Source organism: Nannobrachium achirus (genome assembly GCF_963921795.1).
Source record: "Nannobrachium achirus genome assembly, chromosome: 5".
NCBI lineage: Eukaryota > Metazoa > Chordata > Actinopteri > Myctophiformes > Myctophidae > Nannobrachium > Nannobrachium achirus.
This window is the reverse complement of record NC_137814.1, coordinates 48,802,549-48,818,624: the sequence shown is the minus strand read 5'-3', so window position 1 is coordinate 48,818,624 and position 16,076 is coordinate 48,802,549. Positions and strand designations below refer to the sequence as shown.

General features: G+C 45.2%; 1 protein-coding gene across 1 annotated transcript in view; it reads left to right on the top strand.

The window, feature by feature from the left end:
• Positions 1-16,076, top strand: part of LOC308285138 (disco-interacting protein 2 homolog C) — a gene marked incomplete at both ends in the record, with an annotated part of 370,313 nt that overhangs the window by 225,893 nt on the left and 128,344 nt on the right. Inside the window, 7 exons of the mRNA XM_080725855.1 lie at positions 4,004-4,207; positions 5,050-5,068; positions 5,697-5,766; positions 5,818-5,875; positions 7,723-7,774; positions 8,612-8,674; positions 15,979-16,055. Coding sequence (XP_080581981.1) covers positions 4,004-4,207; positions 5,050-5,068; positions 5,697-5,766; positions 5,818-5,875; positions 7,723-7,774; positions 8,612-8,674; positions 15,979-16,055 — 543 coding nt within the window. The remainder of the gene's footprint in view (positions 1-4,003; positions 4,208-5,049; positions 5,069-5,696; positions 5,767-5,817; positions 5,876-7,722; positions 7,775-8,611; positions 8,675-15,978; positions 16,056-16,076) is intronic.

Genomic DNA, 16,076 nt, shown 5'->3' with positions numbered 1-16,076 from the left:
CAGACCAGCAGACATTAAATAAAGCCATAAAGTTGTTGCCATCCAACCTGACACTGCTGTGACATGGCAAAGGGTAACATGACAGCAAGTGATGTTAATTGCGACCGTCAGGTCGCACTTACTATCAAAACCTCCACAAACTGTGAGTCAGTCAGTCAGTCCGTCCGTCCGTCCGTCCGTCCGTCCGTCCGTCAGTCTGTCTGTCACACCTCACACGTCACACTATTGCCCTGCTCATATCTCCGCAACCGTTGCCCCGATCCATGCCAAATTTTGCCAAAAAATGATTCAGAAATCAGATTTCGCCGGAGCTCCAGGGACCCCCAGATGTAAAGAATGACCAAATGTGCAAAAATGACCAAATGACCACCCCAACGGGGCTGCTCACGGGGAATTCCCGGGGACCACTGACTCCTGGTGCTCCAGAACGGATGCAAAAGTGGTGGCGCCCCCAGTGGAGGACCCCCTCCACTGCAGCTCACATAAAATGCCGTAACTCGGGCTAGGAGCGTCCGGGAGAGCCGGGGCCGGTACCTATTCGTCCGCCAAGGCAACGCGGAGACCCCACCCCTCATTTCTCACATGGCCCTCTTCTAGCGCCACCATGAGGCCGATTCTTGCAAAACACATTTTTGGACACTGCTCCTACAGATTTTGCCCTAAAATCACACAAATCGGTACACACTATGTCTACACTCATGTCATCAACATGGATCTGTCCCATATAGCGCCACCATCAGGCCGATTTTTTCAAACACATTTTTGGACACTGCTCCTACAGATTTTGCCCTAAAATCACGCAAATCGGTACACAGTATGTCTACACTCATCTCATCAATATGGATGTCCCATATAGCGCCACCATCAGGCCGATTTTTTGAACCACATTTTTGGACACTGCTCCTACACATTTTGCCCTAAAATCACGCTGCGACCTGACGGTCGCTTATCTCCCGATTAGGGAGTCTTACTGGTATGTAGAGGTGTACTGTGTGTGTGTGTGTGTGTGTGTGTGTGTGTGTGTGTGTGTGTGTGTGTGTGTGCGTGTGTGTGTGTGCGACTGTGCATACTCCTTCACTTAATCAAGACAACATCTATTTGCCTCAATCACATCAGTGTGTTGTCATGCGAAATCTGATTTCTGAATCATAAGTCCTTGATAGGTCCAGAGGGTTTTCCAGAGGGTCATCACACACACACACACACACACACACACACACACACACACACACACACACACACACACACACACACACACACACACACACACACACACACACACACACGCACAGTCGCACACATGCACACGTGAATAAAGCACAGACAAAGCGATGCATACTGTACCCCATACACCCCAAATGCACCCAATGACATGTATACACTTGCAGCCACTGAGGTGTACACTACAACACGTGCACGATTCATACACAGGCCCTCTACAGGGATGTGCACAACACCACTGCTGTGCACACACTCTCACACACAGTAATGACCCCCATATATTAAGCCTACAACTCCACAACTACGTCTCCCTCACATCTCCGGTTAATTCTCCCTCTCTGTCACGCTGACACACACACGCACAGACACACGCATGCATGCACACACACACACACACACACACACACACACACAAGCACGTACACACACGTACACACTACACACACACACACACACACACACACACACACACACACACACACACACACACACGCACACGCGAGCGCCGCAGTGAACTCTGTAAGCACCATTCTCCTCTTATTATTGCAATCATTTTTACTGGGCAGCCAATTTAGAATAGCTATAAAAACATACACATTCACAGCTCCCGTGTAATAGAAACATCCACTTTTGTACATTTTATTATACTATATTTTATTTGCTTTTCTATATTCTCCCCTTCTTGAACCGACGATGTTCTCACCTTTCATAGCTTGACTGATATTGCCCGTCCACTCAACTGTGATATTTACAGCATCACAGGAGGAGTAAGTAATAATAGTTTACTGCTGTGGTTGTCAAAGCGGGGTCCAGGGGCACTCAGGGGTCATTGAGAGGGTTTCAAATGGACCCTGATCGTCACTGTCGGGCAGAAACCTCGTATCTCCAAGTTTCAAATTTGCACGCTTCTTCATAAAGTAACTGCTTCAGCATACCAGACTGTCGCACAAAACTAGTGAAAATAGCAGATCTACAAGCACACAACACCTCGCATCGCGAGGCGTTATGTGCTTGTAGATCGGCTATTTTCACTACTTACAACTAATTTTTAAAATGATAAATACAAAACGAACGGTTTTGGACATACCGACAACGACATTATGCTGTGTCGTTCACGCCGGCAGAAACAAAGCCACAGCCTCCTACCATTCGTTTTCAATGGAGGCCACAGCGCCACGAAGATACAAAGTGACACCCGGCGTTTGTAGCTGCTACAAGTATCCACAAAGCTGTACAGTCCAAGCTGGGCTGGCTTCAACCACAAAGCTATAAGAGAACATGTTTCCATGTTCTCTTATTGACCCCAGGCTTCGTGTTTTCCTTTATACCTTCTCTGCCGGGTGGGAAACCTCATAAACTGTTACTTTTCAGCATTCAAAGATGGCAAAAGTAGCAGATCTACAAGCTTAAAATGCGCTGCCTTTTTGAGTTTGTGTATGTGCTACTTTTGATGCTTCAGTGTGACGCTGTAAAACAACATGGATGACCCAATGGCCACGTGTCCCCACCAGACCCTGGGAGGGTCCCTGCACTGTTGTTTTAAAGCCATGGCATATTTCAGTGATTTTCTAACTTTTTTCCATTTCAAAAGGAGCCCCAGTTTACAAGGCCATGGACCCCCCATAAATCGAGCCTGTAGAATTACTTTTATATACGGAAGGCAGGATGTGTCTTTGCTATCTTCCCTGCCCCCCCAATCAAGCAGGGCATACGTTTATGAAAAAACACAAAAAGTTAAAATATACAATAATAACAATATACTGTGTAGCTTTGTATCCTTGTATGTATGTTATGTAGCTGGCAGTGTGAATGCAGTATGGTGAGGTGTGGTGTCTGAGGTGTCACTAGAACTACTGGCATCACTACTAGATCTCTGCTGTCTCTCACTCAACCTTTCCTACTGTCTGTCTCAACCTTTCCTACTGTCTGCATCTCCTGCACTGTTTCTGTCTCAGCTTTTCCTACACTGTCTGTCTCTCAGCTCTTCGTGCTGTCTTGGCTTGGCAAGGGGAGAAGCAAGGCTGAACCCCCTAAAAAATACTCCAGTGACACTGCAATTGACACTGTGCTCAGACCCCTCTAATGTAATGCACATGTCTGCAGGGAGGGGAACCCTGGAAGCGTACTAACGGACCCATATTTGGTTACTTTCAGACTTGACTCAGAGCTAAATAAACACAAGGCCAATAAAAGGTCAATTGAAGTGAACTTAACCCAGGGGTTTTCAAAGTGGGTGACGGAGCACCCTGGGGTGCCGTGAGATAATTTGATCATATTTGGAATTTATTTGAACACTTAAATATTTAGTATCATTTTAAAGTACAAAGTTATTTTCAGTCAGTTCTAACTGGCTATTATCTCAACGTTTTCCTCACAACATAATCACTCGTCACTGTCGGGCAGAAACCTTGTATCTCCAAGTTTCAAATGTGTACGTCTTTTGGTAAAGCAAGGCTCTGCTTCATCATACAAGACTGTCGCACAAAACTAGTGAAAACAGCCGATCTACAAGCACACAACGCTTCGCGATGCGAGGCGTTGTGTGCTTGTAGTTCTGCTGTTTTCACTAGTTTAGTACATGTTATAGATGATAAATACAAAATGAACGGTTTTGGACATACAAGCTTTCCACCCGACAACGACGATATGCTAATAAATATAAGGTGCTGGGAGTGAAAATTATAATGTAGGGGTGCCTCGCATAACAAAAAAAATATTTATGGGGTGCCCTGAGACAAAACAGTTTGGGAACCCCTGACTTAACCGATCGTCTCTTTCGTAGACACCTCCTCGTGTTCGGAGGGCGAGGACCCCGGTGACGCCGAGGACGGCGGAGGCGACGACGGAGGGGGAGGAGGAGGAGGAGGTGAAGACGAGGAGGAGGAAGGTGGAGGTGGGGAGGAGGAGCTAGACGGCACAGCCTCCATCCTGGAGGGCAGCGTGCACGTGGAGCGCTGGATCAACCGCGCCATCCGCGGAGGAGGAGGTAGGGATGGGTGGGCGATAGGGTGATAAATATCGTTGAGACGATACAATATCGCCAGAATATATCGTATATATATATACCGTGATACAATGAGGGAGAGCCTTATAAAAAAATCCTGTTGAATCGTTAACACAGCAGATTCATTGCATAATTCATTCAAACCTGCATTTTGGTCTAAATCAGTAGTTCTCAAACTTTTAAATGTCAAGGTCTCCCCTTAACTCTGACAGTGTACAAATGAAACCAAATGGACCCTTACGGGTCCATTTAGTTTCATTTGTATACTGTCTGAGTTGTATACTTGTAAGGGTCAATTTAGACCTCCCAAAAGCAACCCAGACAGTCCCTGGACCCCACTTTGCGGACCACTGGTCTAAATGGTCTGTTACTCCTTTTCCTTTTTAGTTTTTGTTACCTTGTAGGTTGTTGTACTGTTGCAAGTAGTCCGTCGTGGACTGAAGACTCACCTCTTCAGACTCCACCTAAACCCATAGCACTTACTGTAGCACTCGCCTGCCCTCGATGACCATACATGAAAGCTAGATAGCATTTTTTAGGTTTTACAAAAAGTTTTTTACTGACTAGGTGCGTGGTCTACCTACGTTATTGTTTTTCTAGATAGATATTCCTGTGCATTTGTTGATTTGTTGTTGATGTATTGACGTATTATCTTGCTTATTATCTTACTTATTGTATTAATTTATTACCTGCTTATTGTAAGTCACTCTGGATTAAAAACTTCTGCTAAAGGGGCACGGTGGCGCAGCTAGAAGGTCCTGGGTTCGATTCCCGCCGGGGGACATGTGGGTGCTGGGGGCGTGTTTCTCCATCCGCGTCATCAGCGCCCACACCCAAGGTGGGGTCAGAGAGAGGGCCTTTCTGTGTGGAGTTTGCAAGTTCTCCCTGTGTCTCCTAGGGTTGATACCCTAACAAAAACATGCAGTAATCCTGGTCTCAATAATGCCTCCCCCTGGCCAGCCGGGGCGCCTGATGGAGGGGAAAGGAACTGGTTGGAATAACGTGTTCCTTCCACGCGCTACGTCCATCCCGGGGAAATCCCCACTGTCAGGTGAAAAGAAACAACTTGGACTACTCATGCATTGAAGGAAGCATGAGGTCAGTCCGTTGTCTCCCCAGGCACGGCAGAGGGAGCGCAGAGCCCAGGATTACATAGGCAATTGGCTCTGGGTGAAAATGGGTTGCAAAATCGTAGGATAAAAATTAAGAAAAAATAAATAAAAACGTCTGCTAAATGCCTAAATTGTAAATTATGAAGTAACTTGAAAAATAACCATAAAACCAACATGGAAAAAGGATCGTAGATAAGATTGTGTATCGTGACACCGCTTGGGAGAAAACATAGTGATATTGTATTCTTCCATATCTCCCCCACCCCTACAGGAGGAGGTGGCACGTCGTCCACCGCCACCACCACCACCACCTCGTCCACGGCCTCCTCCTCGTCCTCCTCGTCCTCCTCCATCCGCAGCGGGGGCAGCAGCGGGGCGGTGGCCCCCGGAGGAGGAGTGGGGGCCGGGCGGAGGCTGGCCGACGTCCTGGCTCACCACCACCACCACCACCACCAGTACCACCACCATCATCACCATCAGCAGCAGCAGCATCAGCACCGCATCCCCCATCATCACCACCACCACCACCACAAGACAGGTGAGCGACCACAGGGTTTATTTGTTTACTGTTTATAGATCCCTTATCACACAGTGTTGTTTTTGACAGCAACTTTTAATTTAGTTTTAGTCATAGTCTTTTGAATAAAATGTAATTTAGTTTTAGTCATAATTTAGTCACCTGAAAAGTTTTAGTTTTAGTCTAATTTTAGTCGACTAAATATCATAAGATTTTAGGCGACTAAATCTACAGTTGATTTAGTCAACTGAAATGTATTTTGGTATGCCTTGATGGCATCGTAATGACTGATTTTACACTTGGTTGTGTGCAGAAAATAGCAGATCTACAAGCTCACAACGCGTCGCAGCGCGGCACGTTGTGAGCTTGTAGATCGGCTATTTTCAGCACGCAACACTGGAGAGCAACCAAACATAAAATGACTCTCTTCTCTACTCGTTTTAGTTTTTATTTTGTCTATATATTTTTTGTCTATATATTTAGTCTTAGTTTTAGTCATCACAGCTTAGTTTTTATTTAGTTTTCGTCAGTGAAAAAAACGCAGTCGACAAAAATTTTTCGTCATCGTTTTAGTCGACGAAATCAACACTGTTATCACAGTGGTTCTCAACCTTTTCAGCCCGCGACCCCCAAAATAATTACATTTTAACTGGGGACCCCTCCACCCTGACGAGCACTAAGAGTTGAGACATTACATTTTGTATAACACGGTTCTATTGTGAAAATAGCAGATTGACATGATTACAATGCGAGGCGTTGTCAGCATGTAGATCTGCTATTTTCACAATTTCTGCCTCTAATATTTGACAATATGGCCAGTGTTTAATCTTTTATTTTAGGGGTATTAAAAGGGTCTTAAAAGTCCTTAAATTGTCGCTTTAGAAATGTGCAGATATCCTCTATACACTTATGCTGTATGTTGGTTTGTTTACTGTTGAGTGAGAAAACAATGTTTCACATTAAGCTAATCATCTGGGGACCCCCCAAAATAATTTGAAGCTCGCTCTAAAGACGTCTTCCGACACTTTGATGGAGCATAAATGGTGTCCTCCAACATGTTTACAATTTGTCTTATGAACAGAAAACCACCATTGGTTCCAAACTTGGCTTGTAAATATGGATTCTTCAGCTCAGGGATGAAAACATCCTGTAATTTGTATGAAATTCAGTGGTTGGTACTACTTAAGGATGCTGTGGTTGGTTTGTTCACAGCTGGCGTGTGTGTGCGCGTGTGCGTGCGTGTGCGTGCGTGCGTGCGTGCGTGTACGGGGAGAGGTAGTGGTACAATAGGCGTTACTATCTTGCAAGAGTCTCAGAATTTTAGTCGTGTATGCTGGGTAGTTGTCTCTTCCTAATGTTGAGTTCTGTCCTTTACTAAAATCTTCAGTATTCCTTATTTCTCCCTCAGTTATTTACATACTGAGTGAAATGAAAGTGCCACTATGTATTTTTTGTGTGTCCAATCCAATATAACTCACACAATTGGGGTGGTTGTATCTTGTCTCCCTGCTCTTCTATTGAGACACTTAGTGTCGTGTTTCACCTGGATGAGACATGACAAGATTCAATGTATCCTCAGAGCAAGCAGGCAGGCTCTTATTAGCTCAATGGTACACATTTCAGCAGAAGAGGAGAGTTACATTAACACTGAGGACACAGTTTAGCTTTATACCAGCCATTTTACCTTTTTAATTATCGTTCATACATTTCTCCGCAATGTGTTGCTGTACGTTGTCATGTTGGTATGACACTTACAGGGAAGACAGACCATAAGAAAACACTGTACTATGTTGTCTGCTGGCGAGGTGCATTGTGTGTGCGCTGTCCACGTGCAGGATATCTGGATCTCTGTTATTTCCTCATTCAAGGCCAAAGCAAACCAGGTCTCTGGTGTGAGTTTGTGCAGTATGTGTTTCTGGCGTGAGTACTTGTGTGTGCTTACTAGGCTGTGTGTGTGCTTACTTGGCTGTGTGTGTGCTTACTAGGCTGTGTGTGTGCTTACTTGGCTGTGTGTGTGCTTACTAGGCTGTGTGTGTGCTTACTTGGCTGTGTGTGTGCTTACTAGGCTGTGTGTGTGCACGCGTGTGGCTCGCTGGCTGTTTCTCCACTGGTTGAAGAAAAGCACAACTGAAATAATCTTTGATCCAAATCTCATTCAAGCCCTCATAGAACCCCTACTGCTGGTCTTACAGTATATAGATAGCTGTCTGTTTTCATTTCATTTCACCCCGTCCCTTCTTTCACCTCTACATACCTCCCATCCCCTTTTCAGCTCCTCTCTGCCAGAATGCAATTACGGACTGACCTCTACTTCTCATAGTGGTTTAAGCCCTAACTGAGTGTTGGTTTTCATGCTAAACACTTACTGTATTTGGCCCTTACTACTACCGGGAACCTCCTTTTTAGCTAACAGCATAATGAAGATGTTTGCTGGTGCGGGTTGTCTCTACAAAGTACAGACGTAACTCAAGTCCGGTTCTCTAAAGGCCAATACATACTCCTTCCCATGTCGGAACATCTTCTGGTTCTGAAAGACTTTCCGATCTATAGTTTGGAGAGGAAAGGTTCTGAGACCGACCGCCTTTCCGAAGCTCGGATTGGCGTCAATTTGTAGTTAACTGTATATCACCTCCCCCTTCTGAAGAAAAGTTTGGTCGTCGGGAAGGAGTATGTATTGTGCTTATACGACCAGAGGGCGTGAGTTTCCCAGTGGACATGCAGTTTAAAGTCCACATTTCTCCACCCCTGTACATGCAGGGCCTTTATCCCACCTCTCCCCGAGGAGGAGGGAGAGCGTAAACTCTGGGCCACGCCGGTCCGGTGAGTTCAGGTTGGACCATGGCTGGCGGCGCCCTGAATGGAAGGTTATCCCTGCTGTCGAATGGAAGGGTCAGTATGGGGCTATCCCATGCAAGGGTCAGTATGGTGCTATCCCTGCTGCCGAACGGATGGGTCAGTATGGTGCTGCCTGCGGCACGTATCTGGGATGCCATCCCCCCCTCCCCCTATCAGTTTCAGTGAACTTCTGACCCAGTTCCCTGTATCGCTCTTTTATGTCGCTGGTCTTACTGTAAGTGTTGGAAGTCTTTTGCTAATTATAGCAGCAACGGATCCTGCGGCTAAAACTTAGAACAAAGAAATGTGATGCTAACCCAGAGCCAGTGGTGGACAGTACTGTAACTAAGTACGTTTAATTGAGTAGCCAACTGTACTTAAACTACTTAAACCCCATATGGTTGAGCGGAGTACCTCTAGGCTCTGTGCTATAGTGTCCTTTCTGTTGTATGTTATTGTGGCGAAAGCCTTAGCTGAAAATAGCCGATCGTCAAGCTCCCAACGAGTTGAGTACGTTGTCCACCACTGCCCAGGGCTGGTATTTGGCTACTAGCGTTTGGTGCGCATGACGCACAGGTGTTTGCACAAGTGAAAAGAAAAAGCTGATGCTTTTCAGCTTTGCAGAATGCACATTGTTGATGAGGTGTTCTCAACAATGCCTTTCCCTATAGGCAGGCTGATCACCCCTCGTAGAGCTGCTCATTCCTTCTCAAGGTTACAGCATGTTTTTATTTATTTACTGAGCCGTAGAGAATCATCGCTTCTAAGATATGCTTTTCATCAAGGCCAGAAAAGCAGATGGGAACGCGGAATGTGTTTCCGTGAAAGGTTATGCCGTGATCACAGAAAACCCGTTGACTCGGATCTCTCTCAACGTCTCAGTTCAAACATCTGTTGTCGTTGCGTAACGAAAGGTCATCTTTTAAAGTAAACTGAAGTGGGAACTTTGAGTGGCGTTGCGGCCGACATTCGGGGTAAATTACCTCCCCCGTTCTAAAAGGCAACTTGAAGTCCACCTCCGCCCCAGACCGCTAAAACACTTCCCTACTTGACACATGAAAAGGTACATGCTTGATCAGGCTAATTCACTGAAGTGGCTCCATTCATTTCACCTCTTGAGAGAAAACAAAAAGAGGGGGGACGGGGGGGGGGGGGGGGACGGGGGGGGGGGGGACGCCTTGGCAGAGAACAATGAGCAACGCTCAAGAGAAAGAGAAAGACAAAATGAAGGCTTTTTAGTTGTGAACATTCATCAGTGTCGCACGAGAAAAAAGTCCATTTATAACTGTCCTGGAAATGCTCCCAAGCTCAGTACAATTAACTCATATGCTGCCAAAAAAATACCCCTTTGTACCCACTTCTCTGCCATGCCCGTAGAACCCGTAAATGTAATAAAAATTAATAAAAAAAATTTTTTTATCGAAGCGGAACTAAAATTCCGGAACTAATGTTCCGTGATCATCGTTTCTACACGGACACATTATTGAGCGGACCAGTTTAACATTGAGCCCTAAACCGGAAGTGGGTGGTCCGTCCTCTATTTTGGCCCGTTAGCTTACTGTGTGAACTCCGCGGCTTACAGATGGAGAACGGATTGATCAATTTTCAAAATTTCAACGGATTTGAGAAGCTGATGGAATACGCGAACACACGATGCATAGCAGTGTCCGATCGCGCACGATGGGAATTGGATGAGCGCCCGCGTTAACAGGTAGGAGAAGCCAGCAGTGAAAGACATAGAGAAATCTGCGGGATTTACGGGCGAAAACTACGAATGAGTTAAGACCTGGACCTGGGCCCTTGGGATTTCACTGCAGCTTAAAGGTGATTCAGCTATTTTGGGTGCGCGACACACCGGTCTCGCAGTACAGCTATCCCCTGGCCTGGAATAATTAACCTCCACAGAGCAATTATGGGTCGGCGGTTTAAGGGGTTCAGCGGAGAGGTGCCGCGGCCGCCATTCATCAGGTGTCTCTTCAGAGGGCTGAAGGAGGGGGGGGGGGGGGGGGGGGCTCTCGAGGTATGAATGAGATGAGATCATGGATTAAGTGCTTTAGTTGGCTGAGAACGGAGATTACTGACCAGACTACATCAGCACTGGGGAGATACTCACCGCGATGCAGTCTTTGTCTCACAGTCCAAGTGCACTTCCAAACTCCCCAGCTATACTGCTTGGATAGTAGCATTTCTACGTAAGACAAGGCATACAGTAGTAGTAGTAATTATATCCACCGACAATGTTTTTTAAAAATCACCAAGTTCGCATGGCAGTGATTCTGTAGATCTTTAATCACTTGGTTAAAGGGGAACTAGGCAAGGTCTGTGTGTATACAAACACATTCCCCCCCTCCCCCCTCCTTCTCCCCTCTAACCCCCCAAGGACCCCTAGGGGTCCCCGGACCCTCACTTTGAGAACCACCGGTCTAGGACACTCTATCCAATTGTGACCTTGACCCATTTGGAATAAAAAAGAAAATCACCAGCGGAGGTCCTGATCCTGTACCCCGCCAACTCATCTGCCCCGAGTGTGATTCCAATCGGATTAAGACTGTAAAAGCTATCACTGCGACAGACAGACAGCCAGCTGTAAGAAGGCTTACCGATAGATTTAAGAAAAGGAATGCAGCCAGACGTGGCCCTGATGAAGCGCATTTCATCCTTGGTTTCAGAGACTTAAAAGTCAAACTATGAATCGGGCAATGAAAGACTGGCTGGCACCTTGTGAATCACACCTGTACCGCAGCTCTCTTCTAGGCTTGTTAGAGCGGCTATTGATTAGGTTTAAAGGAGAGGATTGCAGTGAGTTGAAGACACTGACAAAGCAGTTTGCTTCTAAGACCTATCCCCAGGCACGAGGCTGTGTCTTTATCACATCACACGTTGTGCTGTTAACTCTCTGCTGTCTCTGTAGGTGTTAAAAGGCTACTTTGCAGTTTTTAACCTGAATCCTAGCGTTCTATTGTTAGGAGAAATCTAGTCTTGCGTAGCCAGACTGTTGCCTCCGCGATTTGCAAATGCTCCCGGCATACAGTCTGGAAGACGGAGGTTCTATCGATGAGTACGAGATAAAGCGGATGTGACGCACCCACTCCCTTGGTGCAGTAGCGATAACAAGTCCTACTGGAAGCGTTATGTCTTCTCTCAATATATTTTGTGTTTCTGTTATGTTTCCAATGGGACTACAGTTCAGTGCAGCAGTGGCTACTTCTGATACTCGCCGTTTGGGAATTGCAGTTCCAGACTCTATATAGCATTCGGAGATTGTGGAATAGTTGTCTGGCTTCGCAAACTAGGATAAATCTGACGTAACACTTAAGACAACGGCAAAAAAAATTGGCATGAAGTGAGCTTTCAGTTCTTATCACGATATTTAAGGATCTAGCTTAAAGACAAAGCAATTCTTTCTGTGTTTTCTAAATGTATCATGCAAATCTCTTCAACCATCAGAAGGATGGGCGCCAGCATGGCTTAGCTGTCCAGGCGAATACCACATAGGCTCTGATGCCTGACAGCGTGTCACAGGTTCAAATCACGATCCCGTCGACCTTTGCTGTGTGTCACTCCCCATCTCTCTCCCCATTTCCTGCCAGTCTACTGTCCTATCAATAAAGGCATAAGAATAAAATAAAACATCAGAAGGATGAGCTGCCCCTAAATTAAACCTCTTTTCCCTATGTAAGCCGTATTGGTTGAGGTATTGATCAACTCTGTACTCTCTTGGGTTAGTCCAAAGTCAAAGTGTTTGACCAGTCATGACAAAGAAGATGAAGTTTCAATATGGCAGATATCGTCTCTATCGGGTGGGAACCTCATTCATTCAAAATTCAAATTCAAAAGTAGCTAAAGTAGCAGATTTACAAGCTCAAAACGAGTTGCTCCGCATCGTGGATCGAGCTTGTGGATCTGCTACTTTTGGTACTTTTGTGTGACACTGTATGATCACTGTGATCAAGTAGAAAGTTCATTTATGGAAAAACACCAAAAGTTAGAATATTGAGATAAGAGGTTTCCACCCGCCCTAGTATACCCTATACCGACAGTATTCTGGAGTGAACATTCTGTGAAAAGATTTAGTACAGGGAAAAAAGGAGGGCACCTAGTATAGAGCCCTGGTGGATTCCGGTTTCATGTGGTTGGGTTGTCCTTGGTGTCGGATAAAAGATCTCGTATCTCCATATTTCAGCTTTTGATAATTTTCCTAAAGCCCTAGGTCATCATACAAGTTTTGCACAATGGTACTGAAAAAAAAAGCAGATCTACGGTACAAGATCACAACGTGCCACGATGCAAGCTCGTTTTTTTCAATAGTAATAGATTTACAAAAGTTTTTTGGACATAGGAGGTTTCCACCTGACTGTGTGAGGATATGAGAACGGATTATTTGAGCCTCCCAGGATTTTGGGCTTGTATTCTTTACTAGCAGTCAGTTTAGTAGCACCGATAAAGTTGTTCTCCTACAATATAGCTCTTTGCGAAGTTTCCTCCCGTAATGTGAAGTTCTTCTCTTCCTGCCTGGCAAAGGTGTCGGTGTCCTTGAACTGGATTCTACATTCCTACTCCCTGCCAGATCCTTCTCTTTTAGAACCCATTTAGGCCTAGAATTATTGAATGCTTTAACCAGTGAAAAATAGCAGATATACAAGCTCACAGCGCGGCACCGAGTGCCGCGCTGCGAGCTTGTAGATCTGCTATTTTTGAAAAAGTCATGAAAATGTGTGCAAATCTTTGAATATATGTATTTTCAAAGTGAACGGTTGTAACTCAAATTTTGCTTCTGGGTGGTCCCTGGAACTAGATATTTTGAGATGCGCGTACGTGGCCAAATAAATATCATTTTGGGGGCCCTTCACATGAAAAGGTTTGAGAACCTCTGACAATAGTAGTCTCTCAAGAACAGACTAACTGAGCTCCAGTTAAGTGAAAAGGACCTTTTCTTTGACAATGGCTGGCCAGATTGCTGACATATAGAAACATAGGTTTTTCAAAAAACCTTAGAAGGATTCAAAAGACACTTATAGAATCGGGTCAAAGTTCTAATTTTCACGATTTTTCTAAAATAGCAGATCTACAAGCTCACAGCACGGCACTCGGTGCCGCGCTGTGAGCTTGTATATCTGCTATTTTTTTATATTTAAAGCATAAAATATTGCGTCATAATGTGTTCAGGCCTAAATGGTTTAGGCATTGATACGTTTCCAGTCAGTCTCATCCCTGACAAAGCAGTTCTCTTATCTTTTCTTTTGAGCTATTCCTTGAGCCATAACTTGGATTTATCCATCCCTGGATTGGTTTCTGTATCGCTGTACGCGCTCTGCTAGACCTATTGATATTCTGCCGGTTTCCTCAGCCGTGAAGGAGACATTTATCATCCACCCTCAGCTTTGGGATCATACCTCCCTGTCACAAATCATCATGAATACATTCTGATGGGGTCACCTAGGCACACGCGCACACGCACACACACACAAACATGGACAGGGATGGACAGATCGCTATACGTACAGGTTAGTTGGTTATAGTTGCACACACATTACACAGGCAGGCATAGGGAGGGAGAGATACACTGACATACATGCACGCACGCATGCACGCACATAACACCTGCAGGCGTACATCATCATTACATGCTTGGTGTATACAAAGAAACACTACACACACTCTCACAGACATGCACACAGACATGCACGCACACAGACATACACACACACACACACACACACACACACACACACACACACACACACACACACACACACACACACACACACACACACACACACACACACAGTTTGCTGTAGTGATTAGCAGGGCTGTGCTGTGTGCCCCGCAGGATTGATATGCAGCCAGCGTCTGGAATACAGCCTCTCTGTTTAGTCCCTTTGGTTCTGCTTCAGAGTAGCACTGAGAAACACGTCTCTCTGTCTGGCTCTCTCTTCCTCTCCGTCTCTATTTCTCCCTGAGAGGAGACAAACGAGACAGAACAAGGCATCTGGTAGGCAAAGTGATCTCAATATTCATAAGTGAGATTAATGTGATTAATGTGAGAAAGGGAAAAACACAGAGTCCAAACGAGGCCCTGATCATAAGCGAGTGAATGAAATAGACACAGAGATGAGAGAGGGAGAGAGACTACACTTGTGTGAGTGATGCTGGCATTAACACAGCCAGACACTCTGTGTCTGGTGTTTTCTTCTTTGTTTTTGATTATCGCGCGAATGCATTTATAATGCAGCATTGCCGCTGGCTGCTCTTATAATAAGGATCATAAAAGGTGAATAAAGACCTCCATGTTGCATTGACAACACGCAGTGTGCCTTTCTCTAACTTATTAACTTCGTGGGCTCTAGCTAGTTTGAGAGGCGGTATAAGTTTAATCGACAGCGCTGCACACAGCAGTGGAAGTTTTCCGATATAATGTTGTGGTTCTCAAATGTTTTCACGTGAAGGACCCCCAAAGGTATGTGTACATCACATTGCAACAGGTTGTGAGCTTGTAGATTGACTATTATCCGTAAAGAAATGTATGAGGGGGGGGTGGAGCGGACCAAGTACAGTATATGGACCGTGGTCATGTATATAACGTTTTTTCCCATTTAGGCCTGAACGCAAATCTGTGTCACTTTACATTTGAACCACTTTAACCATTATTTTATGCTTTAAATATAAATAATTGCAGATCTACAAGCACACAGCGGTGAGCTTGTAGATCTGCTTTTTTTTTTTTTATTGTGAACATTTGCGCAAGTCTTTGAACAATGTTGACCCGATTCTATAATATCTTCTAAATCCTTCTTCTAAATCAACCTTTTCATGTCAAGCTACCCCAAAATTACATGTATTTGGCCACGGACCCCCATCTCAAAATATGTTGTTCCAGGGACCCCCCAGAAGCAAATATTGTTACAAATGTAAAAAAGGATATATTCAAAGACTTCAAAAATTACAGATCTACAAGCTCACAGCGGTTTCTGCCTTTATCATCCCATTACTTGGGCTCTTATCACTTCTTATCAGCCCATTCGGTGCCGCGCTGTGAGCTTGTAGAGAGATGGGGAGTGACATGCAGCAAAGGCCGTTGGGATCGAGACTCGAACACATGACACACTATCACGCTACAGTGCAGCCTACTGTAGGTGCCTGGACGTCTCCACCAGTGCCCCAGGCCCTAAAGTCAGATTTTTACATAGTTGCGTGCCAGCGTCTCACGAAGAAAACAGTGAGCTTGTAGATTTCCAGCGCTAACTACAGTAAGTATAAATGAAACATGAAGCCATAATGTGTCCTGCCAGTGTGGTCATGAGCAACGCGCAGAGCTGCTGTCCTGTCAGGTCAAGTTCAATCGCATGCATTATGACGACAATACTGGGTAAGGGCGAATAATGACTTG